This window comes from Tursiops truncatus, chromosome 2, assembly GCF_011762595.2.
Source record: "Tursiops truncatus isolate mTurTru1 chromosome 2, mTurTru1.mat.Y, whole genome shotgun sequence".
NCBI classification, from domain to species: Eukaryota; Metazoa; Chordata; class Mammalia; order Artiodactyla; family Delphinidae; genus Tursiops; species Tursiops truncatus.
Window position 1 is genome coordinate 160,331,283 of NC_047035.1, and position 27,505 is coordinate 160,358,787.

Below are 27,505 nucleotides of genomic sequence, written 5' to 3' on the forward strand. Positions count from 1 at the left end.
GCTCTGGTGGGTAGGTGGGTTCAGACCGAAGGGACTACGGGTCGGCGTTGGGCTCAGTGGACTCGAACAAAGGACTCTCGGGCAGGGACTTGGCACGGCGTTTTCTGACGGGTAGCTGAGCAGCCGATCGCGGCTTCTCCGCCAACCAGTGCTGTCGCCGCGTGGTCCCAGTCTGCTTCTCCTTGGTTCCCCACGGCCAGCGCCGCGGTGGGGGGCCCGGCGCAGCGGCACCTGCTGCTGAGGGAACCCCGTGGCCCGCCCAGGTGCTCATGATGGGGCTGATCTTCGCTAAACTGTGGAGCCTCTTCTGTAACCAAGGTGAGAAGGATGGAGCTGCGCAACGGCTCGAATCCGAGGCAGAGGTCTAGCCGCCGAAGGGGACAGCCGAGGGGAGATAGGTTTCTAGGTGGACACAAACGTTCTGAGACTCAGAGAAGTGACTTAGTCGAGGAGGTGGGTAGAAACTCACTATTGTAGGCTGGAAGAAGGTGCAACGTGATGGTTGGGAGAAATGGAATGTCAGAAGAGGGGGCATTTGGTGTCCCTGGATCCAAACCAAGAATTTGGGGATTTTAGAGAAGGAAAGCGGAAAGCACCTAATGATACCCGGAGGCACTTGGAGGGCCTTTTCCATCTCTATTAAGCATCCTAAGTCTTGCCCCAGGATAAGTGTCCACCCAGAAAGCAATCAACTTTTTTTTTTTTTTAATTACTAATGATGCTTTGTTTTGCGCCCTGCTCTTTAAGCCAGTGCGCCTTCACGTTCTCTCTGATTTCGCCTGCTTTCCAGGACTCGGGAATGAGTTGTCCTATTGAGATACACCAGTTTCTGGAAATCTTCGTCTTAAACCCTTCATTCCTTTCTTCGATGTTGGAAAACGAAATGCTTTTGGTTCTATGTAGGCTATTGCGTATCCGTAATTAGTCTAGAACTGGTTCTGAGACGTCTAAAAGTTGCAAGTCCAAAGGGCCAAGAAGTTGTAAAACCTGTTCTGAGTCAGAGTGAATGAGATGTGATGGCTTCTGAAGAGAGAAAATACCCAGATAAAAAGGGCCGGGAATAGGTAAAGTTTTAGGCATTCTTTTAACAGAGTGTTTTCTCAGTAACTGAAACCAGTTTTAAAACTCAAATAGTTTCATTTTGCATTTAATACCCGGGCGTAATAAAAGCCAGTGTTTTATGATGATACCAATTTGTTACTGCTAATGCGGTATTTTTTCTTTGGATTTAAGAAGTTATGAACAGAATGAAATGGTTTTAGTCACTTGTTCCGTAGGTCGATAAGAATACTAAAATAGCCTTTTTCAAGGTTACAAGTTAATAAAGATAGATATATGCATACGCATATACACGTATACGCATATACATGTGTGTGTATAAACGAAATTACTGCAGATAGCACTTATCAAGTGATTTCAAAGTGGCCAGAATTTAACTCCATACATTTTTTTCCATATAGATATTATCCATAAATTTAATACATTTTTTTCAGTAGTTTATATTTTCTAATCCTTGTTACATGAATTTACTATGTAAAGCAGCTTTTTAAGACATGTTTAAAAGTATAAAGATTAATAATCACCTGCTTATCTTTTCCCATAGTTTAAGAAATAAAACATTACCAAAGTCGTTGGTTCTCCCTGTGTAACTTGTCCCATTCCCTTTTCTCTCCTCTCTGTTTTATTACTGTTGTGTATCTTTTTGTTTTTGGTGTTTTTTTTAGGCTTTCTTAATCAGACTAGAAGGGAATGAAGGATGTAGAGGGAAAATTCGGCAGATGATGAAAGACATTCATGGGCTACTTTTGTAGTCACACAATTGTTTAGTCCTCTTATATCCCCAATACTGTTTAGAATTTTTCTTTCCCTTTAACTTCCTTATTGAAAATTTAGAACTACATAGTGGTTATTCTGTCATTTTATTCCCATTTATTCATGCAACTAACATTTAGTCATAGGCCATAACCCAGTCATCAGAGTTAGGCCTAAGAGACGCAAAGGTTAAAATACAGAAAAGTTACATATAACTTGCTCTCAAAGTACTCAAGAATCAGTAAATGATACAGATTGGGGAAAAAAAAGATGTAGCATGGTAAATTATTTCACAGGTATGTATAAAAGCATGGTGATGGTCAACAAGAAGGAAGTGATTAATTTTTTCTCAGGTGATTCCTGGAAGACTTTACAAAAAAAGGTATACTTGGACTTTAGCGATAAGTAGGTGTTTACAAGGCATGCTATGTTATTCTAGGCAGAAGGACTAATACGCAAATGGGAGAGGAATGAAATAGTTTGGTGCATTGAGGGAAGCTGAAAATAGTTTAGTTTGGCTGTATTTTAGTTTGCCTGTGGGGGAGTTAGAGGAGATGAGGTTGGAGAGGTAGCTAGGAGAACCAGATCACAGAGGGCCTTGTGTGTAGACTAAGATGTTGAACTGCAAGCCATGGGAGCCGAGCCATTAGAGTTTGGTCATGTATGTTGTTTTAAAGCAGGGGAATAATGTGATCAGATTGATACTAGTCCTGTATTTTTACTTTCTATATGTATCACCTGACAATCTCAGCATTTTCCATTTTTACCACTGTGACACATCTAATCCAGTGATTAGAGTGACACATCTAATCACTCAGTCTTGGTCGCATAGTATGCCCAATGCCCCACCTCAGAGCAGTTAAATCAGAATGGGGTGGAGCGCCGTGGGCATCAATGCTAAGATGACTCAAATGTACAGGCAGAGTTGACTAGGGCTTATATTACCTTAAATACTCCTTTCCCTTATCTTTCTTCCAACATTTTTCCCTGTAGTATTTTAGAGCACCAAGCATCTTCTTATAAATTTGATACCTTTCTGGGAATAAGTATACTAAAAGCATGTATCCTCTAAATAAAGCTGTTACAAACTACGTTCTTAGTCTCTGTGATTTTGTATTGCTTGATTTTAAGCTAGAAGACTGATTACTTCAATGCACTTATCAATTGAAGGAAATAATTTCAAATCTGATTATCTTTTTAGACATTATTGTATATATCTTTGTGTTTGTTTATGTGTGTTGTGCAGGCATACCTCAGAGATATTGTGGGTTCGGTTCCAGACTACCAAAATAAAGCGAATATTGCAATAAAACAAGTCACACAATTTCTTTTGGTTTCCCAGTGCATATAAACGTTATGTTTAGGCTATACTGCAGTCTATTAAATGTGCAATAGCATTATGTCTAAAAAACAATGTACATATCTTAATTTAAAAATACTTTATTGCTAAAAATTGCTAACTATCATCTGATAGCGCAGGGTTGCCACAAACCTTCAATTTGTATAAAACGAAATATCTGCGAAGTGCAATAAAATGAGGTTATGCCTATATAAAATACATACGTGTATATCTATCTTTAGATTCACCTCAGAAGTTGAGCGTTCCTTTTTTTTAAACTTCTTTTTAAACTTTCATAGACCTTGTTCTTTTTCTGTCAGTTATTTCTTGTTTTATCCAGACTTAAGAATGAATGGAATATGATTTTAATTGTAGTTCATTTTCAGAACCAAAAACAATGACATTTTAACCTAATTTCATTATCTCATCATTTCTTTCTCATTGGTGAATTTCATGGTATCATTTTGAGCACTGATATCCAATTTGTATGTCATCGTTATTGTTCTTCGCTTCTGATGGCTTACATCTGATGTCTCCTGTTAGTATTCTGCTCTTAATTCTGTTCTTTTTGCTAGTTTCAAACACACCAAACTTAAACTTACCACTGTCTGCTCCCTGTTTTCCAGAACCCACTTTATTCATACCTTCAAATGGTTCAGACTTCTGATCAAATGTCACTCCTCAGAGAGCCCTTTCCTCCCCTGACCACTCTTACCTCCCCAACATTCAGTCGCTATGTTTTAACCCTTTGTTTTTCTGAGTAACGTTTATCACTACCTGTAATCATATGATAAGTTTATTTGTTTACTTGTTGTCTGTTTCAATAGAAATAAACTTCTTGAGGCATGAACTTTGTCTTATTCGCTGTTGTATCCTCATTACAAAAGCTTTTGTTCAATTTTTTGTTTTGTTTTTCAAACATAAAAAGTTTATATTGAAGTAACACATACATATTCTTTTTAAAAGTTACATAATGCTAAAGTCTGAAAATGATGTGTGTTCGTCAGATCTCTTTAATCTCTTAACTTTTTTCCCAGCATATACTTCCACATTTCTGGATAATATACGTATGTGGAAATTTTAAACACTGTAATTTTTTTTTTTTAAGAATTGAGATATAAATCAACATATAACATTATATTTGTTGTCCCAGTATAATATTTTGGCTTAATCCACACTCTATCTTTTCATTTTTGTGACTATAAAGTTTTGTTACTACTGAGCCACAATGTGCTGTAATTATGTTTCCCTTTTTTCTACAGCTTTTTCCCCCCTAGAGTAAATAATCATATCTCATTGCCTTAGTTTTCTTTGTACATTTGGCTAAGTCATTTCGTGCCATCCAAAAGCTCTCTGTACAGTTTACACACATCACAACTATCAGATGATTTATCCTTCCTACCCGCCCTCTCAGTATTCCATCCTGCTCCAAATTGGACCTGTTTTTCCTCTGTGCCCGCCACACAGCTGTTCTGGACTTGTCCTTGCTATCTATCATTCTAGGAATTTCCTTTGCTTTTCTGTCTTATTAGAACTTAACGTTTTTCTTGCTTTACTCTTACTTTGATGAAGTACATCCTTCAGAAGTTTCCTGAAAAGTTGCCCAAAGTGGTCATTTTTTTGTGTGATTCCAAATATCTGAAGATATATTGGTCTGTCCTCACTTTTGATTTATAATTGGGCTGGATATAGTTAAGTTGAAAACGTTTCTTTCAGAATTTTGAAGGTACTGTCATTGTCCTCCAGCTTCCAGTGTTGTTGTTAAGACCAGTATCATTCTTTTCTGATTTTTTTCCCTCTCTTTGTAGTAGATATTAGAATTTTCCATTTATCCCTGGTATTTTTAAATTTGAAAGAGGTGTGCCTTGTTGTGTCTTCATTCATTGGACCTTTTCAACACAAAGTTGCACCTTTTTCCATTGTAGGAATTCTTTCCTTCCTTCATCCCTCCTTCCCTCCCTCCCTCCCTCCCTCCCTCCCTCCCTTCCTTTCTTAAATTTAGGATTTCTTCCTCCACTTTTCTGGAAATATTATTGGTCATATGGCACTAAATTGATTATCAATTATCCTTTTCCATTTTTCTGGCTCTTTTTTTTGGAGTCCTGGGATATTTCCTTTGTCTTCCAATCCTATTGACTATTTTCAGCTATCATAATTCTAATTTATAAAAACTTTTTATTTGCTACATTTTTTTATTCTTGTGGCGTTGCTTCATAATGCTATGTCTTCTAAGTGTCTTAGTTTTTTTGTTTGTTTGTTTCTATTTATTTTTATATTAGCCCTTCACACTGGAAGCTTTCCCCATAGATCTGTTATAAGTAATTCCATGCATGAATATACCACAGTTGTCTATTCATTTGCATCATGATGAGTTATAATATTGTGAAACTGTTAGATTGTTTTCTAAAGTGGTTATACCATTTTTATACTTTCACCAGCAACATTTGAGGCTTCGTTGCCAGTATTTTAATTTTAGCTATTCTGTTGGATGTGTACTGTTATTATCTCATTTTGGTTTTAATTTGCATTTCTGTGATGATTTTTGGGTGTTAAACACTTCTTCATGTGCTAATTGGCCATTTGTGTATCTTCCTTTGCAAAATGTTCAAATCCTTTGCCAGTGTTTTTTTTGGGGGGGGGGTCAAAAAAGTTATTCTTTATAATTATTTCTATATCCCGGAATTGAGTCTTTTGTCAGATATGTTTTGTGAATATACCCCCATCCCCACCCCCAGCCTGTGGCTTCCCTATTCATTTTATTAATAGCGATTTTTGCTGAGTGGAAGTTTTTGGTTTTGGTGAAGTCTCAATTTCTCTCTATATTATTTTTCTTTAATGGCTGTTACTTTCTGTGTCCTGTTCCTTTCATCTAGAAGCTTTAGCTTTTATGCTTAGGTCTGTGAGTCATCTCAGATTATTTTGAGGTTATGATGTGAATAGGGGTTGGGCTTCATTATTTTTTTACGTGGATATCTGCTTGTCCCAGTATAATTTACTGAAGACTTTTCTTTACCAGTGAATTACTTTGGAGTCTCTGTTGAAACTCAGATGATTCTTATCTCTAGACTTTCTCTTCTCTTGCAGTGACTTCATGGTAAATTTTAAAGGTGGTGTCAGTCCCATTTTTGTTTTGTTAATCTTTTCAGAGAAAAGATTTTAATTTTCTCTGTTTTCTAATTTACTAATTCTTGTTGTTTATTTCCTTCCATCTGCTTACTTTGAGTTTGCTTTACTCCCCTCCCCCCACCTTCTTAAGGGTTAGCTGGGTGTCATTGTTTCTGTTTCTTTTTCCTTTCATATATAAACATCATTGTTTTTGTTTCTTTTTCCTTTCATATATAAACAGCTGGCTGTAAATGTTCCTCTTAAGTACTGCCTTAGCTTTATTCCATAGATTTTAATATATTGTATTTCATTCAGTTGGAAACATTTTAAAAATTGTTTCTTTTTAATTTCTTCTTTGAACTATGGCTTATTTATGAGTGTTGTTATAGTTTCCACATACTTGTTTTTCTTGATAGATTATTTTTGGTTCCAAATTTAATTCCATTGTGGTCAGAAACATGCTCTGTAAGCTTTCCTTTTTTTCTTCCCCCCAAATTTATTGAGACTTTCTATAGTTCATCTAAATGGTCTGTTTTGGTGCATATACCATTTGCGCTTGAAAAGAATGTGCATTCTGCATTTGTCTGCAATGTTCTATAAATGTTTATTAGCTTAAGGTGGTTGTTAATTTTGTTTAGATATTTTATATCTTTATGTGCATCTCTTATAGAGAGCATATGTTGGGATTTTGTTTATTTTGTCTAGTGTGAAATTCTCTCCCTTTTAATTGGAATGTTTATCCGATTTATTAGTGTGCTTAGATTTATGGCATGGTGAAATATTAAGGTATACTGTTTTACCATTTGTTTTCTGTTTGTCCCATCTGTGTTTGTTTTGTTATTACTCTATTCTTCCTTTCCCACTTTCTTTTGGGTTGACTGTTAAATTTTTTAAGAATTCTATTTTAATTTATTTATTGACTTTTTAAGCAATTCCTTTTCACATTATTTTTATGGTTCTTCTAGGGATCGCAACATGCGTTCTTACCTTTTTGCAGTCTACTTAGAGTTAATAATGTAACACTTGTAAAGTGTAAGAACCTTGAAACTGTATATGTAATTGCATACTCTCCTCCCTTGTCGTTTATAACCATACAGCTTACATGTTATTTGTATTGTATCTACATATGTTATAAACTGCACAATACAGTGTTATAATTTTTGCCATAGACAATCACATGTTCTTTAAAGTTTTAAGAGAGGGTAAAATTTTCTCTTATATTTACCCACATTACTATTTTTCATGTTTTGAATTTCCATCTTGTGAATTTCCTTTCAAGCGGAAGAACTCTACCATTTTTGTAGTGTGGTTTTGCAGGTAAATGAATTCTCTTAGTTTTCTTTTATCTGAAAATGTCTTTTTTTCCCTTCATTCCTGAAGTGTATTTTTGCTGAAAATAGCATCTTGGGTTGATTTTTTTTTTTTTTTAACTTCATAGGCCTGTAATTTCTTTATCTGTAAAATATGCAAGGTGGCCCAGGTCAGTAGTTTTGTACATTTTTGGAGACCTGGGTTCCTCAAAGTTGCCATATACGTAACACATTTGTTGATGAAGAAGTGGGAGAGAAGGAGTAGATCTCACGTTCTGCAGTCTCTTCTAAGCTATGGTATTTTATGATTCTATAATAAGTATAATATAAGACAGAGTTTTTTATAGCTCTCCTTTTTCTTTCTTTTTGTTCTCTCCAAGAGGCAGACTGCTCCTCGTTGCTGTCCAGGACTTCAGGTCTCAGGTTGTGACATCACATCCTCTGACATTTTACTACCTACCTATTGCAATAATGCAAACTTATTTTCTGTAAATGCAGTATTTCAAATTTTAAGTCACCAGATTTGGCATAGGGCATTTTTATTTGTTTAGTTATATAGTTGTTTACATACTCTGTGTTCACATAGGGCTTGTCCTCATTATATAACAATTTTAGTGCAGGTATTATGTATCTAGAAGGTAGCAATCCCTATTTCATGATATTTGGGTGGCTATCTTATATCTCAAAATTAAAAGTTAGTCATTTTGTCATATATTTTAACAATATCCAATTTTAACATGATAAAATAAATGTTAACATATTATTTCACAGTTTATTAACACTGCCAATATTTAGTGCTTCTCTAATGCTTTTCTCATGTGAGTCTGTTTTCATTGTTTGGTATTCTGTACTAAAACTACAAATTCTATTTGTTTGGTATCTGTACTAAAACTACAAACTGAGTTTATAAAAAAAATTTTTTTAATTGGGTAAAGGGAGAAACTTTTTTTTCTTGTTGTTTTTCTTTTACTTATTTTTTTTCAAGTTCCTTTTTCATCATTTTTCTTGTTAGCCATTTAACCTGTATTTGTCTACAAGCAAGTGAGCTTACTAATTTGCTTTGAAGCTTCATCCTGTAAAGGCATGTCTTTATGCCTTCCCTAAAAAAAAAGAAAAGAAAAGAAAAGAAAAGTAAAGCCGGCTTTTAAGGAAATCCAAGAGAATAAACACCAAAGCCAAGCCAATAGAGAAACTTATGTGTAAACACTTGGTCAAAATTAAACAAAAGCTCTGTGATGAGCATTCCTTCATTTGATGTAAATAAACTTGCTTTGTGTTGGGCTCTGGAGATGCATCATTAGTAACACTGGAAATACTCTTCTCACACCTTTGTTATGAGGAGAGGTGCAGCTTGGTCTCCTGGAAGAGATTTCTCGTGAAATAAGATGCCCAAAGTGACCATCTCGTGGTGTGCAGACACTTTTAAAACATTTGGATTCCTTATAACTCTGATTCTTATGGTAATGCTTAACCCAAAATTATTTAGCTATCCACAAATCATCTTAAATTGTACACATCCCGTCCCCAACACGCACATTCCTACCCCTAAGCATGGTCAGCCTATTACTCTAACATCATATATTTTTTAATAATGCTATTGGTAAACATTGGGAAAAAATAAATTTTCTATAATTACATTTGTGAAGTCCATTCTAAATAAAGAATTTAGTATTATCCATGTTATAGTTTGCCCTCTTTAAGGTTAACTGAGAAATAACTGTTTCAGTCCGTCAACTAAATATTTTGTTTTCATGGAGAGTAATTTGAAGAGTTGGAAATTAAGAGTATATGGCTTAGATATACATATGGAAGAGCAGTTGAAGTTGTAAAAGTATACAGTTGTATAATTTTCTCCTCATAACTTTAGAAATTTCAATTTTAGTGAAATGGAAATCTCTGCTTCCTGCTCTGTAAATAAAAATGATGTTAAAACGTTTCATGCTTTTCTCAGTGGCAGCAATTCACAATTTGACCTTTGGCATAAAGCCTTTCTCACCTTAATTTGAGACTGACTTGAACCATAACTGATATATTTTGAAAGTTTTTTTTTTAACCTATTAGATAAATACATAATAAAACCATCTTTCCACATCTGCTTTAGTTAATTATGACAGGCAAAGGAAATTGTTTTTATCAAAGCTACTCTATAGGAAATCACTCTGACAGTTACATAGCTTAGTTGATCTTTTGTGTTTCAGTACATAAGATAAGATTTGTATATGGCCTGTTGATTATGCCCAACCAGAAAGACAGCAGTACAGAACAAGCACCCCTGTGTCATGTTTTTCAAGCATGAGGGCCCCCTTTTAACATCAAGTAATATGCACTACTGTGTGATCATAGTTATGCTTTTGGTATGTATTGATGTGAACATTTGATAGAGCACTGTGATTCAATAATACCTTCAAGAAACTTTATACTTAATTAATCTAGATACCACTTGGGGACATTTAAAGCAACATTAATTTTATTTTCAATAACAAGAGAATATGTGTCGCTTTCCGTATTTTTCTCATTGTTCCTTGAATAGGTAAAAACTTTAAAAACATTTGTGAACTGAATGAAGTCTTTGGTCACTGACATACTCAAGTAGCAGCTAAGTACAACAGAGGCATTTGAAAAAAGAAGGAAGAATTACAGTTGTGCATAGAGTACAAATAGCTTTTATTTTGTACTTGGCTTTTTAGTAAATGCTCTTTGAACTTGACTTTACTCTTATTGTATAGATAATGTTAAAGACAGTTTTCAAAGAAAAGATTTAAAATAAACTTCTGTTTATTTCATGCTTTTAAGCACTTAGCTGTTCCTTTACTGTTACTTTTTTATATAAACTCAATTTTAACATCAGAAGATAGGTCTCAGTTTACCTGAAGGATAGATATACATACTTCATCATAAGACAGAGTTGAAATTTTGTGTTTTGTCTTAATTCCTAGACTTGCCTATCAATGAGGAGGAAAAGTCACCTTAAAAAACCTTAAGTTAATCAAACATTTGAAACTTTAATGAAATTCATACTCTATCTACATTCAGGGTTTGTCATTCCTGACTTAGTTTAAACGGGGGACCAATCTTTCAAAATGATGCATTATTTATGAGTTTTACCATCACAGGCCTTCAGTACTGTAATCATTATTATAATACAAATGTGAAGCCAGGGGCAGGCACGTTTGAAAATGGCCCTGGTGTTCACTTGAGTTCAACAATGATGGTACTACCTGGTACTATCTTTCCATTCCCTCCTCCCAGCAGGAGTATCTGCACCCAGGTTGAGATTACCTTTATACTAGTGGCTTCCTTCTCAAGCCGCTGGGACCACGTGGTCTCCAGATCGTGGGTGGGTGGAGTTTCCAGCTGTCACCAAAATTTAGAATGTTTGTTCCTCCACTGGTAAGAGTGCTCTCATTCTCACACTGTAAGGGACAGAAACAGGGCAACACTTCGATTGGCTCCATTAGAAATTAGGGGATACAAATCAAAAGAGTCAGAAAGAGAGAATGATACTGAGTTATAATAAGCAAACAAGTTTTATTTATTTTTTTACAAAGTAGCTCCTGCCATAGTGAAAACAGCCCTTCCAGAGGACCATGTCATTTGTCCTGCATTAATATAGACAGTGCCTACAGCATGCAGGTCATGAGAAGATAGAAAGATGGTTTGTCATATAAGAACTTGTCTGTGAACTATGCCTCCTCTTTTTGACTGATGTAATATTGATACTTTAGGAATATCAGCTGATATTTGATTAGATGTATAATCAGAATTTTGATATTCATCAGAGGTTAACAAGAGCAGCAGGGATCTGGTATGAAATGTGTCAGATTCACTACAAATCAGTTGATTATGTGCAGAGGTTCTTATGGTGACTTCCTTGCATACCCTGCTGAGTTTCACTAGTAACTTTTTAAGCATTCTGTCCTGGGGAAAAGGAATCTTCAATATATTCTGTATAGTTTAAAATCTAGAAAAGATGACCTGTGAGTTCTAAGGATGTTTCAAAATATCTACCAAGTAACAGAATAATTAGATGGGCCTTAAAAATCCTTATGAAAGAAATGATACTTTTAGCCGATGGCACCAGAGGAGGGAACTGAAGAGGTTTTTGTTGTATACAAAGAGTGAAAACAGTATCTGCTCAAAAGAGTTATAAAACCCAGATTGAAAAAGCCTTGAAGACTAAGTAATTGCTTATTTATCTGTAAATTAATGGAAGGAATGAAAACTGGTTGAAATTATGTGCCTTATTATTGACAGGGAAAACTCTTTAGTTTTATGTTTTCAATTGTATTTTAAAGTGAAAAGAAAAAATCTTGGTACATTTAGGTAGGAAAACGTCTGGCTGTAAAAACAACTTGATAAAAAGCTAATGTGATTGGTAGAGAGGGCAAGCAGGTGTGTAAAACACTTTTATTTTTACTTATATTTTAAGTCATAATGTCTCATCAAGTTTAGTATTTGGGTTTTTCCCCCCAAATTCAGCAAAAGTGACAAAGTTCTCTTGTGCCTCCCTCTTAGCCATCTCCCTCATTCTTTTATAAGAGATGGATAGAGAACGTCCTAATAGATTGCCTCACTTAAGGCAAGTAGCCTTGACATCATGAAGTTCTCTTTATTTCCGGTATCTTATTCCAGGAGTAAATATCCAGTGAATGATTCTCATTAGAGGGCTAACTAATAATCATTGTTGAAAGCATGTAATTGAAGTATGCAGCAGTGTTAAATGCTTATGGTTTGCTTTCTTTTTGTAGAACACAAAGTAATTATAGTGGGACTGGATAACGCAGGGAAAACCACCATTCTTTATCAATTGTAAGTATGGGTGTTTATTTAAACAGTTTTTATTATTTTTGTTATTGGAGCTAATTTTGTATCATTAATAAGAATGAGATACCATTATAATATAATGGGAAAACTTAAACACATGGTTTTGTGTTTTACCAAACACAAAATTTATTAAAAAGTGAGTAAGGTAAACTGCCGTATGTTTGCTACAGTCAAAAACACTCATCTTTTTCCAGCCTTGAAAGAAAGAATTAATATTAAACTAAAAATAAATGAAGCACACATTCTAGTGCTGGAAGGAAGGAATAAAGTACATTTTGCTTAGTTCTTCCCCCTCTGAAGTCCATGTAAAATAGACTGATATCGATCTAGGAAGCTATTGCTACTCTCCTGACTAATAGTCCTGGAATTCTTTAACATACCCAGACTTGTCAAATCAAAAGAAATGAAGATCGCCCCTGAAAATATTGCTTTGGTAGCTTGCAACAGAAAGAGGCTTGAGACTTTCAGAGAAATACATTAATACTTTAAGGAAATTTTTTAGCAGCCACTTGACAGACAACCTCCCATTATCCTTTCAGTGCCAATGAAATGATCCTTGTTAAACAGTGGAAATGGATCTGTGTCCCAGGCATTTAACAAATAGTTATGAAATACAGTGCTCCATTGTGTGCTTCTTATCTCTTCCCACCTCATCTTAAGTACATCAGCTGGCAGCTCTCCAGAAGTACTTCACTTAAGCAGTGCTTAATGTTTTTTTCAGCTACTCTGCTAAAAAGCCACAAACTTATGGCTTGTTGTTTCAGAGTTGAATAACTACTCGTTTTTCTTTAAAACATTCATTCATTGGCCATTATGTAATTTAATATGACACAGCCTTTGGACATTAGAAATGAACATTTCAGAAACCTGTCATCATTGTTGAAATAATTTTGCACACAGCTTCAAAAATACATATATTAAACCCAAGGGAGAGTTGCAGACTTCTTCCAACATAGTACTGACATGTTATAGGCAAATATGTATTTGTTGAATTAATTAATGTAGCTTAACCAATGAGTATGATAACACATGTGATATGAGCATCAGTGTTCTAAATAACTTTTCATTTGCCCATAGACTGTAGTTTTCGTTAATAGGCATGCACTGATTTTTATGGTTGAGCTAAGTGTCTTTTCTCACATAGACAGTCTTTAAAATGATAGCCTACTATTCAGTGGTTACTACTTTGCAAGTGTTGATGACACAGTCCCCTGGAAACTTGCTCTTTCAGGATGGGGGATTGGTTCTGCTCTAACCGATAACAGGGCATGGGGTTATTGGCATTTTGGCCACGAAAATGCAAACTCACACCACACAGTTCCCTTCTGTCCAGATCAAGCCTGTAGTTTATTCCATTAAAAGAACAAAAAAAACTGCCTTTCTTCAGGAGTTGTTCTTTGTCTAGGTATTTGTCTGCACAAATGTTCTCCAAGGTTCTAGTTTTGTTGCTAGCGATTACCATCATTGGTGCAGGTAAGGAAGGTTGATTCGTATAAAAATACAGAGATAAAACTTGCTTTAGGTTCTCAAGATTTACAAAAGAGTTTTTATGGTGTCTGTCTTTTAACAGCTTAATGAATGAAGTGGTTCATACATCTCCAACCATAGGAAGCAATGTTGAAGAAATAGTTGTGAAGAACACTCATTTTCTTATGTGGGATATTGGTGGTCAAGAGTCACTGCGATCATCCTGGAACACGTATTACTCAAACACAGAGGTATACTAAAGTTACTTCCGAATTTGAATGAAAAGAACTAAGGGGTAAACCCAGAAGACAGATAGGCTGTACATAAGGCATAGTGACAGTTCCCTTTTAATAAGATCGTTTTTTGTAAGGAATTTGAGGTTTTCAAATAAAAGAAAAAAGGCAAGTCAGAAGAGTAATGGGAGCTATTATTAGTGGAGTGCTTACTGTTGTCAGGCTCTCTCAATTCATCCTCAGGGCAATACTATAATATCTCCATTGTTGGAGAAAGCAGACACTAAGATAAATTATATAACCTTTCCCAACTTTATAAGAGGCCCTAGTTAGTTAGAGGAGGAATAAAATATTTTAAGCATAATTTAATATAGGATTTTCAAATAACATGAATTGCACATTCAAATTTTTGGTGAGATTATAATTAAAAAGCAGATGATTTGCAAGCCATCCCCCTAGCATTCTTTGTCACTTATTTTCATCATTGGAGTCGACCCGGGGAACAAATCTGGAATATCTTCTATATCTGTTTTTATTTCTTCTCAGATTTTTTTTTTAAACCATGCAGTGCTATTGAGAGAGGTTTATCTTCAGGAATACTAATGCACAATTGCATCCATAATTTTGCTTTACAAAGAGGTACCAAACCAATTACTTTTTCTATAATGAAACCTCTTAAAATTTGAGGTTTTTTTTTTTTTTTTTTGAGGGGGATTGCGGAGGAGGTGGAAGTGTTGATGCAAGGAATTTTTGGTGAATAAGTTGCCTTTTAAAATAAAAAAACATGTATTCCTCTAGATTTACATTGTAATAGCCTATGTGTATGTGTGTATATATTCCAGTGCAGTGTATGACTGGTCAAACCAGATGGCATATCATAGATAAGCAGCAGCTGTGGCAGCACTTAATTTTTTTTCTATTTGCGGGGGAGGATAGGTTGGTAAGCTAATATTTATGGTTATAGGTTAGTTTAATATATATTCCTACAGTAAAATAACGTTCTGAAACTAAAATGTGTTAGAGAGTAAGGGAAGAACAACATTTTAGCATAACTGTTGTTATTTTTTCAGAGCTCAGAATTAACCCCAAGTGTGAAAAGACCAGTTATCTTTGGTGAATAGGTCAAAGTTGGTTCTAACTGATCCCTGTATATTGATAGCATTACTAAATGGTAGTTTTTTGAAATTGTCAACACTCTAGAAGATTTCACATGGGTCCAGAAAGATATACATTGTTAGTGATGCCATTTATATGAAATGTTCTTATAAACTATTTCTACAAGAATATCAAAATTACTACAAAGATCCTTTGACCTTTCATGTAGCACACCAGCATGGCACATAGCATTTGCAGTCTTAGATTCCAGGTAGGGATCTAATCTATGTGGTGTTTCTCCGACCACTTTGTTCACCCTACTTATCTCGCTTCTTAAATTCTTTGCATGGAGGCATCATCCAAAAGCTGAAATGTCTCCCTTTTAATACAGCAAGTTACAGTTGTTGACTAATTTCTGACATCTTCCTCTCATTAACTTACAGAGTTACTTCCCCATATTCTGTCTATTCTGACTTTTCCATGTTTCTTATATTTATCCCCTCTATTTTCTTTCCTTGTATCTCTTTCTAAGCCCTTGTTAGTTTATATTCAGGTTACTCTAGTTGTCTCTTTCCCTAATTGTAGTCATTTGAACAATCTGATTCTACCCTTCCTGTCTGTTTACTCACTCTTCTTCTATAACCCTCAAAACCATTTAATCTCATTTCTTAACTTTTTCTTTTGCATAAAATGTTCAATTTAGGGGCCCTTTCTCATTGTATCTTCTTATTTTTCTTATCAAAGATGCTTTTTTTTTTTTTTTTTTTTTTTTTGCGGTACCCGGGCCTCTCACTGTTGTGGCCTCTCCCATTGCGGAGCACAGGCTCCGGACACGCAGGCCCAGCGGCCATGGCTCACGAGACGAGCCGCTCCGCGGCATGTGGGACCGGGGCACGAACCCGCGTCCCCTGCATCGGCAGGGGGACTCCCAACCACTGCGCCACCAGGGAAGCCCACTACAGAGTACTTTTAAGTTTTAGTGAAAGAATAAATTACTGTGACTTTCTTTTTAAAAATTACTTTTTTTACCTGCATTTTAAAATAAATCTTAGTACATATTAGGGCATATTATATATTCAAACATCACCTTTTCCAGCATGGTTTTTATTTGTTGAAGTTGTGAGTTATTTTTCTTATTAACATTTGGATTTTACTGCTTGATGTGATTCAGTATAATATAAACTCTTTATGATGAAAAAGCAGTGGACCATTTTATAGTGATGATGTCATAATAGAAAGTACTTCTAGCACTTAGAGTAGTTTTGCAGAAAACTTCAACATCCCATTTAATTTTCTTTCTTTTTACTTGTCTCCTAGTTCATCATTCTTGTGGTTGACAGCATTGACAGGGAACGACTAGCTATTACGAAAGAAGAATTATATAGAATGTTGGCTCACGAGGTAAATTTTGAAAAGCAAACGTAAAACAAATGGAGTAAGGTATCTGTACACTGGTTTAGCTTTTTCACAAAGATTAATGTCCTCTGCTGTTGATTATTTCATCATTAACAAAGTTTTATATATCAAATTGATGAAAGTCATGAGGTCAAAAGTTTTTAATACTTTTTCAAACTTAAGAAAACCGAACACATTAATTTGGAGACTAATACCATTACTGAAAATATTTTTCTAGGTTAAAACTACTTAGTCATGCCTTTGAAAGTCTGATAAATTGAGGCAAGAGAAAGGAAAATTTAAGGTTTTTTTCCTCCCTACAGTTTATAATAACTGAAAATTCTTTAGTGAATAATTTGGGATCACTTAATTCTAAATAGTTCATATATATGAAAGACTTAGATAATAAAACACATTCATGCACCCACTAGTCAACATAAGATATTAATTATCTTATGAGACCTCTTCAATCTGATTTCCTTCCCTTGTTTCTCAGAGAATCCTAAAAGAATTCCACCATCCTAAAAGTAGTGATTATTATTCCTGTGCATATCTTGATCTTTTTGCTACATTTTTATGTACTTGTCAGTTCTACAGAATATTATATTTCATGTTCATAAAACTTTATATGATGGTATTGTGTCTGTGTGTGTGTGTGTGTGTGTGTGTAATCTTTTTGTAACTTGGTTTTGGAGGGTTTTTGCACAACACTGTGATTTATCCACTGCAGTATGTACAACTTTAGTTCATTCCTTTTAACAACTACATAGTATTTCACTGTAAGAAAATACCACACTTGATCTGTTCTTCTATTAGTGAACATTTAAGTTACTTCTAATGTTTTGATAATATAAACAATTCTGCAGTGAACATTAATCACTGAACTTAGGTTGTACAAAGACTTTAAGTAGTAAGTATTGCCCAGCCCTTACCTTCAGTACTCTCCTTTAAATTTTGGAGAAATTCTGTAGTATTTGGCAGTGTATACTATACTTGCCTATTAGAATAGTGCTCATATAGTTTTAAGTCATTATTTCAGATTCAGGTTTATTTTACTTTTAGTTTGACCCATTTGGCCCAATAGTAGAAAAATAATTTTTAATATCTAGTTTATATTAATCTGTCTTTGTTAGAGTAAATCATTAAATCATGGTTATTTGAGGTCATTTATTTTTATTTCATCAAAATTTTTATATTACATAGTAGTGCCTGATTATTTTAAAGTAGAAAGATTTCATAATAATTGTTCAGTAGGGCATATTTTATCCTCCTGCTTCATTACTTTAATTTGAATTGTGATATTTCACATATTAGAAATATTTCATGTTGATTGCAGGATTTACGGAAAGCTGCAGTCCTTATCTTCGCCAATAAACAGGATATGAAAGGGTGTATGACAGCAGCTGAAATCTCTAAATACCTCACCCTCAGTTCAATTAAGGATCATCCATGGCACATTCAGTCCTGCTGTGCTTTAACAGGAGAAGGGTAAGTACTCATCAGTGTGAGCGGACGTATGACTTCTTTCAAATTTCTTGCAACTTTTTTAGACCAACTTTCTTTCTTCTCTGAATCTGTTCCATTTTTGTTTTTAAAGATAGTTTTTATATTGTGTCTCAGGCTTACAAGGTTGGAATAATTTTAGTCAATTACTATTGTTAAATTACAATTTAACAAAGTTACTGACAAATTTTTTGTAACATTTCGTGTAAATGGAATGTTTCACCAAAAAAGGGCAAGAACAAACTTTTGAATTAAGTTTTCACAGTCTAGATTTTCAGTTGTTCATTTCTTGCTTTTATCATTCACTAACTGGGAAAAAACTGTAATGTCACCTGAATGAAAGAGGAAGCTTCAAAAAAGTTTCACGTTTTCTGCAACGGCTTAATTAAGCCTAAACTCCCAGCTTTCCACAAGAGTGCGTCTTCTTTATTATCAGGAGTCATTTTTGGAGGCATGCTTCTAAACAACAAACATTTAAGATAAACGCCATTCTAATGTATTCCTCCTTTCCTAAGAATTTGAGTTTGGACATAGTAGGCCAAGGAGAACCCAGTGTGTTATATATGGTTTACCCAGTTTATTTCTAGGAACTTTTTTTTTTTTTTTTGCGGTACACGTGCCTCTCACTGTTGTGGCCTCTCCCGTTGCGGAGCACAGGCTCCGGACGCGCAGGCCCAGCGGCCATGGCTCACGGGCCCAGCCGCTCCGTGGCATGTGGGATCTTCCCGGACCGGGACACGAACCCGTGTCCCCTGCATCGGCAGGCGGACTCTCAACCACTGCGCCACCAGGGAAGCCCTCTAGGAACTTATTTATCTTCAAATCAAACTGACCTTCTCATTATTTCTCATACTAGAAATAGCTTGTAATATAATAGCTGTATGTTGACTTTTTTGATCTGTACTTTTAAGACTAGGCCATAAGCACTCCATTCTTTAGCATTTAGGAGAGTAGGGTGAAATTCCTGCCGTCTTTCTATAGTGGTTTCAGTTTAGTTAATATTTTTTTCCATAAATAAGCATTTATTGATTAATAAATCTTAATATTAAACATAAATACTCAGTGCTAGCTCTGGGTTCTGGGAGCATCAAAATGAATAAGATATCATCTGTATTCACAGTCTGATGAATTCACAGTCTGATGGTTCAAAAAAGGGAAACATTACAATAGCCAAGACATGGAAACAACCTAAATGTCCATCGACAGATGCATGGACAAAAAGATGTGGTACATAGTACTCAGCCATTAAAAAGAATGGAATAGTACTCGGCCATTAAAAAGAATGAAATAATGCCCTTTGTAGCAACATGGATGGACCTAGAGATTATCATACTAAGAGAAGTAAGTCAGACAGAGAAAGACAAATATCATATGATATCACTAATATGTGGAATCTAAAATACAATACAAATCAACATATCTACAAAACAAAAATAGACTCACAGATATAGAGAACAGACTTGTGGCTGCCAAGGTTGGGGGGAGGGAGGGAATGAGAGTTTGGGGTTAGCAGAGGCAAACTAATATATATAGGATGGATATATATAGGATGGATAAACGACAAGGTCCTACTGTATATAGCACAGGGAACTATTATATATTCAATATTCTGTGACAGACCATGGTGGAAAAGAATATGAAAACATTTATATATATGTATATATCTGGGTCACTTTGCTGTACGGAAGAAAGTAACACAACATTGTAAATCAACTATACTTCAGTAAAATTAAAATTTAAAAAAAAGGGGAGGGGCTTCCCTGGTGGCACAGTGGTTGAGAGTCTGCCTGCCGATGCAGGGGACACAGGTTCGTGCCCCGGTCCAGGAAGATCCCACGTGCTGCGGAGCATTTAGGCCCATGAGCCATGGCCGCTGAGCCTGCGCGTCTGGAGCCTGTGCTCTGCAACGGGAGAGGCCACAACAGTGAGCGGCCCACATACCGCAAAAAAAAAAAAAAGAGGGAATCAAGCCAGACAGAGAAGTGTCAGTGTAAAAATGTATACTGCGTGCAAATCTTGGTGCCTCCATCTTCTGGCCATGGAATGGCTGTAGCTCTTTGCACAAGTTTCCAAGGAGGAGGAACAGGGAGGCGGCATCACATCAGGATCAGCAGAGGCCTGATCTGGGCAAGCTGGCTGCAGCGTGGGAGACCTCCGGCTGGTCATTCAGCCACGCGGCCACCATTTTCTCCTGCATCCATTCACCAAGCCACCAAGCACGCAGTTCGACATCCACCATTCCAGGCACACCTCACCAGTGGGAGCAGAAACCCCCGAACCCCGCGCCCCCAGTTTAGTTAATCTTAAGGCGGGGGTGGGATAGTTATAGTCTTAATGGCAAAACCCCCAAAGCTGTATCTTCAAGATGAGACTAAAGCAGTTTCCCACAATTCTCAACTGATTAGTATCATTTTGTTTAGGTAATCTTACACTTAGAAAGTCTACTTATTATAGTGTTACCTGAATGTTGGCAGTTAAATGTATGAATAATTATTGTAGAACCGACTTTTGCGTTAAGACTTAAAAATAATAAGTATACTTTCAATTTTTAAGTATAAAGTTTTTCATTTTGAAAATACTTTTTTTGTTTCAGGTTATGCCAAGGTCTAGAGTGGATGACCTCCCGGATTGGTGTGAGATAACTTTTTGCTCGAAAGAGACTCTCTATTTATTCTGTGACATGAACATTTTTCCTAGTACCTTTGGCTGCTAAGGCAGCAGCATGTTTAATTTATAACAACACAAACCTCTATGAGCAACACTTGAATCAAGTGCAGCTGAACTGGAACATAAAAGATTTTTTCTTAACTTTTTTTTTTAATGCACTAATCTTCAGTTGGATGAACATAATGTGTAACTATTTTCAGCAACAGAATTCTTCTGACTGCTTATTCTAATTATTCAACGACTGCCTTGTAAGAAATGTTTATCATATGTTTAATGTTTTCTGAAGTATTGTAATAACTTTAATGACCAGTTCCTTTCATTTCTTGACTGCCCCCTCCCCCCACCAGATAATTATTGGCTTGACAGAGCAGTAGTGGAAATTATCACGTACTGTTTGCAAACTTACCCAGCACTAAATATTTGCTCCCTCTGTAAACTATTTATCTTTTGGGCAGAACTTATTGTAAATGAGAAAGAAATATGCCTAGAAGATATGTATTTAAGGGGGAGGATGAAACATCATGAGAACTGCCTTTAAATGAGTTAATTTCCCCCACATTATTGCAAGTCATGGAATAATTTTAAGTTTCTATTAGCATGGAAATTAAGTAGGCTATTTATCTAAAAGAATTAAGTTCACTTTTCTGCCTGCAGCACAGGATTAGTTTTGGTTAAAAACGAATCAAAATAAAATATTTATTTCAAAGCCCAACTTTGATAGTAAATATTTTGAATAAATCTGGTATTTTTAAGAATGTCACATTATTCAATGCATATATAACAATTGGAAGTTACTAAAGCATACCAGCACTAAAATTAAACCAAGACACTTGGAATATATTTTACTATCAATTACAAACAACTTTATTATCAGCAAAAATTTCAACTATTCCATTTGCAAGGGGCACCGCATCTGCTTTGGGCAATAGCTAAAGCAGGAATACAAACAGTTCATTTTATTTCTTAGAATTTGAAATTGTGTCTATTACAGCATTTCTATCACCAGCAGTATATTACTTAAAAAACCATATGGCTTTCCTTGAATTTGTTAGAGGTTGTAGTGTAATAGGCTTGAAACAACTGACATTTGTATAATTATGCCTCATGTTCTAAGATCTTTTGCTGGATAATAGGAAACTGCTGAATTTAATCATGGCTTTCAGAATATTACTATGAGACTCAAGTTTAATACACTAACAACTTAAAAAATTTTTAAATAGTTAAAAACTCATAATCTAGCAAAAGTATACTTATTGGATAGCATTAAAACATTTTCAAGGCAGTCGTCTAATATGAACAATAATCTAAATAGTGCATACCTTAAGAGGGAGGACAGGTATTGTAATTTTGATCCTCTTTATTTCAAATGTGTGATTTTGCTATTATGAAAGGGATAAAACACACATAGAGAATAATACTTTATTTTTGCAGTATTTTTCTTTCATCTGGGTCAAAAATAGGATTCAGTGTTCATAAGAACATCAGTACCTGTTCAAAAGTGATACTTTAATATTTTTTATCGTAAGTTGGTTTAAATTTTGCTGTTTTCAGTTATACTTGATTTATTCTATTTAGTCTAATTAATTTAGTTGAATGTGGTAGCATTTTTCTGATTTCTGTTTAGTGGTAGCACACCCTGGAACTGGAAATGACCAGAGGAAAGCTTTCTGGGCTTTGGGAAGCAGTTGTTCATTAACCTTGTTCTGAACCTTTTTCTTAGTGATTCTATACCAGGTAGAGGATAAATTTTGTTTTTAATACAATGCATACTCAAGAACATGAGAGAAAAGCAGACATGAATCAATATGGATGCTTTGTGTTGTGTATGTGGTGGTGGGGCAGGAGAAATTATGATAGCACACTTTGCCAGAATTTCTATCTTGGTTGTATAGTTTAGCCATGAATACTGAGGATAATTCTCTGAATTCTGTCCTGAGAAAAATCATATTTAATATTCCTATATTTGTTGTTATTATGAAATCTTTCTTGTATCTAATAAGATTGGCTGGCTCCATTTTCTTCTGTCAAATTATATGGTTATTTTTTTATATTACCGCATCAGCATTATATTGAAAGTGTTAATAGTTGATTGTATTTTGTCAAACTACGAGTATAAACTCAAGTTTTCAATTTGATTTTTAAAATACAATTTATTTTATTTTCTAAATCCTTTTTGAAAAACAGTTTGTTGTTTTTGGATTAGATTTATGTTAGCTGTGTGTTGAAGATGAAATCAACATCCAACTAGGTTTTGTGCCAACGATTGGGAAAAGTTCAATTAGGAAATTCATGTAAGACTTTTAAAAAGTATTTTATAGGTTCTCATTAGATATTTCCTCTTACAGTAATATGAAAACTGATTACCCTTTACTCCAAGAGAATGTTTTGACTCAAGCACGTATCTAACGCTAAAGCATTGATTCTGACATTTATTGAAAATCAACCAGCTATAAGATATTGTCTGATGAAAAATGTAAATTTGTGATTAGTGCCTTTATTCATATTTTGAGATAAGTTCTCAATTTTGTATTATACCTGTTCTTTAGAAGTCATATTAGCAGGTAATTAATTTAACAATGAAATAGTTCAGCTTTCACCCTCCCTAATCAATCCCTCAATTGCCTAGCGAAGTTTCTAAGTGGTGGAAAGCAGGGGATCCACCCATGTTACTTTCGGGAGGTTATTCTACATTTTGTTTTTAACGTGAAGATGAAGAAACTAAATTTTAACAAACATTTTGTTATAACTAAAATGTAACTGCTACCCTTGTAAGTTCAAGGCATTTTTCTTAATTTTGAACATGTTGCATTCTTCATATTTAAACTCATCTTTCTTATTGAAGCCCATCTGAGAACTCTTTTAGAATTAATAAGCCCTTTTATATGGGAACATACTGCATATTTTGTATTGTTAGTGTAATTTAATTCCTTAAAATTTGAAATAATATCTCTATAATCTATTGAATAACACGATTAAATACAAAGTTTTGCTTTTAGGTTCTTTGGTAGTATGCTTAAAGGTATAATTTTATTCTATATTCATTAGAGGAATGATAATAAATTGAAATTTCATTGTTAAAAATCATTTTTGAAATGGATGCTACTTCTGTAGCTGTAGTCATTTTGATTAAGCATAAATTAACTTTCATTACCTATAGCATAAAGAGAAAATAATTATTTTCCTATGGAAACAGTGAGTGATATAGGCAGTGCTGTAAACATTATTCTCTGAAGAGTTATGGGGAGTCACAAGGCAAAGAAAATTTTAAAACAATAAAAGCTTTATTTTTAAAAAAATATTTTTGATGTAGTATCCTAGGACAAATTATAAATGAAATTGTCTCTGACTAGCACTCATTTAATTATTAACTATGTAAAACAATACCAGTAGAAAAAATGTACTGGTATTATACCTAGAATAGATGAATTCCATTGACATTTATCTTTGAAGACCAACTTAATGAGCCTAACTTTTCATCTATGGCTTTGGATCCAAAACATTTCATATCTAGTTCCCTTCTAAAGGATCTTTTATATTTTGTCAGAGTAGAGTCACTTCGAGATACAGCATGATGACTTGTATCCAGTAGAATATTGTGCTGGCTATCTAAAGAAGTAGGTTTGAATCTTAATTTGGCCGTGACCTGTTTTACCTTAGACAATTACTATCGTTCATGGCCTTCCTACTATTTTTCCCATACTGAGGAACTTAAACTAGAGCACCAACACATCTTTTGGCTTTAAAATCCTGAACCTTTATACACTACTACTAAAAACTAAAAAACAAACACAAGAAAACCAAACCAAATGAGGGGAAGACATGTAATATGAAATTACGTTTATTTTTATCTATTATTTGATTCCCACCTCATTATCATTTCATTTAGTATATGAATACAAATAAGAAAACAAAGCATCAACTAGTAACTGCTACTCCACTTACATTGAGCTAATAGTTAATGACAATGCAAATAAGAAAATAAGCCATATTGCTAAGAAGATGATATTTAATCTACTTATAAAACACCAGTGTATATTGGAAATACTCTCTTCTGGAAACTATCTTGCTTGTTTTCCTGGCTTTTACTAACTGGATGCAAGTGGTTAGTTTGTTCAGAGTTTATTGGCTTTAGAGGCTGCCCCAAGCTCCAGTTCTGTTTGAATTTCCAGTAGTGAAAAGGATAGTGCAGTGAGGATGTCAATATTTTACAAATGTCTGTATAAATCTGGAAGTACTTTATATTCAAGGTTAGTTTTTTTCAGTAATGTCTCATCCTTATTCATTTAGCATTATTGTGAAGACTGAAATCTAAAAGCCAGTTTCCCAAAAAGTATTTTTTAAGAGTTTCAGGTAACCAGAGATAAATAGAGAAGGCCAATAAAAATAATCTTTTTTCAGCTACTTTGTTTTAAATTTAAAGTAGAAAAAATATTGTGTTCCACAGACCTAAAATCAGCTTTAAATGTATAAGGTCTAGTGAAATGTTTGGGAAATGTTAATTGGAGATTTAGAGGCATACCTAGAAACAAAAGTCAAAGAACTTGACAGTAAAGATTAATATAAGATAAAAAATCTCCAATAGGAAATTTGAATGAAAACACTGAATTGCCCCCATTCAAGGACTTAAAATTACTAGAAAATTCAGTCTTTTACTATAAAACTGGATGGCCTATATTATTTTTAATGTGACCAAAGGACTGAAGACTGATCAGGTTTCTAGAATTTGGGAGTGTAGTCAGAGAGTGGCACCTTTTGCATTTTTATAAACCAGTAATCTACCTTCTTCCCTAGAAATGGAGAAATAATAAAATGTGCTGTGCATATCTTTTGGAATAGAAAACAAAATTCTAGAAGAATGGAAATGTTCTCTTGCACAAACTTGTAAAATTTTAATTAAAAAATTACCTCATTTTTCAGTCCATACATAAGGTGCTTTGCTCTAGTCTGTGGGATGTTGCACAATCCCATAAAAATCCCCTTCACCCAACCTGTATTTGAAATATGCAAAATTCACAACTAAGAGAGAGCATTCCTTGGAGATTTTGTTTTCTTTTACTCTTGTTTACCACTAGCAGGGCTAACATGGTATAGCAAATCCACATACTGTCTTCATTAAAGCACATGGGCAAGTGCATAGTCAATATTTAATCAGTTTAATTAAAATCAAGTAAGGGAAAGGAAAAACTCTAAAATTTGATTGATTTTATTATACTGTGAATATATTTCCATCAGTGTTGGTAAGATATCAAATGACTATCAGTTGGTGTTGGTTATGTTTATAATTTATTTGCATATTTTAGCCCTTTTCATAAGAGACTATAATCATTTTAATCTTCTTACATTTTCCTTCAGGAAATGCAGGGATTCTACAGCCCCTGTTTTGTTCTCTTGGAGTAAACTGTTCAGTGTAGTTAGGAAAACTTTTCATTTTGACTTTTTAAAAGAGTTGAGCTGCTATTTCATTAAAAGTGTGAAATAAAATGACAGTTATGATATTTCCAATTATGTAATAGTTACAAATTTTACCCTATTCATCTATTGTACAGAGCATGGTTAAAAAAACTAAAACTAAAAGCAGTTACAGCCTTGCTCTTGCGATTGTTCTATCAGAATATAATGATTATAATTACACATTGCCATCTTAACATAAATTGGTGCTTTAGAGCATTAAAGAGGAAACAGCAGGCCCTATATACTTCTTGCCTCAGAATGTAAAACTACATTAAAGTGTCTATTTATATTTATGTTCATTTCTTAAGGTTTAAATACAAATTATTGTTATCCATCAAGCTTCAGGCTTTCTGCAAACACTGTAACAATATCTTAGCTAATCAGCTTGGTCAAGTGAAGATGGTGTTAATAAGGCCAAAATTATGAATTGGATCTCTCTGGGGGCCCCCTGGTATCGTACAGAGGAAAAAAATGTCTTTCAGAGCCACAAACTGTGCTTCTTAAACCCAACCAAACAACTGAGATGTGTGCTGTTGGTTCAATATATAAGCATTAATAAAATTAAAAGAACAAACAAATTAATGCATTCACATCATCACTTCTTGAAAGTGGTTCAAAGCACGTTCTTCTAATGGTGGGTTGTTGAAAAGACATGTTTTAAATTTTTAATAACTTTATTACTGTCATAAAATGCTTCTATATGTTAAGTTTAGGTTACTGGTACTCATAATTTTTTATTTCTGCAATTATGCTGTAATGAGTTGCTTGCATGCCTACTTACCCAAGTGAAAGGATGCTGTTTGCTCTGGAATGTTCATCTTTTAGACAGGTTTTGGCTCATTTGCAGTCATGGTGCAATACAGTGTAACATTCATTTGTTTTCAGTCAACAGTTTTATTTTTGTCATAATAAATAATTACTTTTCCAATATGACGTGAACTGTGGTTTTTTTTTTTAAGATAAAATTTGTTTTAACAATCTTGCTGCAAGTGCTAGAAACTCACCTAGGCAAACAAAGAGAGGAATTTTTATGATTAAGAATGAGATGGGACTTCCATGATGGCGCAGTGGTTAAGAATCCGCCTGCCAGTGCAGGGGACATGGGTTCGAGCCCTGGTCTGGGAAGAGCCACATGCCATGGAGCAACTAAGCTCATGCGCCACCACTACTGAGCCTGTGCTCTAGAGCCCACGAGCCACAACTACTGAGCCCATGTGCTGCAACTACTGAAGCCCGTGTGCCTAGAGCCCGTGCTCCTCAACAAGAGAAGCCACCACAACGAGAAGCCCGTGCACCGCAATGAA

General features: G+C 34.7%; 1 protein-coding gene across 1 annotated transcript; it reads left to right on the plus strand.

Annotated features, from left to right (window-relative positions):
* ARL5B (ARF like GTPase 5B) lies at positions 1-27,131 on the plus strand. Its single transcript, XM_004315486.4, has 6 exons — positions 1-318; positions 12,315-12,375; positions 13,961-14,108; positions 16,503-16,586; positions 17,917-18,068; positions 20,677-27,131. Exons 1-6 carry the CDS (start codon positions 270-272, stop codon positions 20,723-20,725), a joined length of 543 nt encoding a protein of 180 aa, XP_004315534.1. The 5' UTR covers positions 1-269; the 3' UTR covers positions 20,726-27,131.
* Positions 27,132-27,505: the final 374 nt, after the last annotated feature.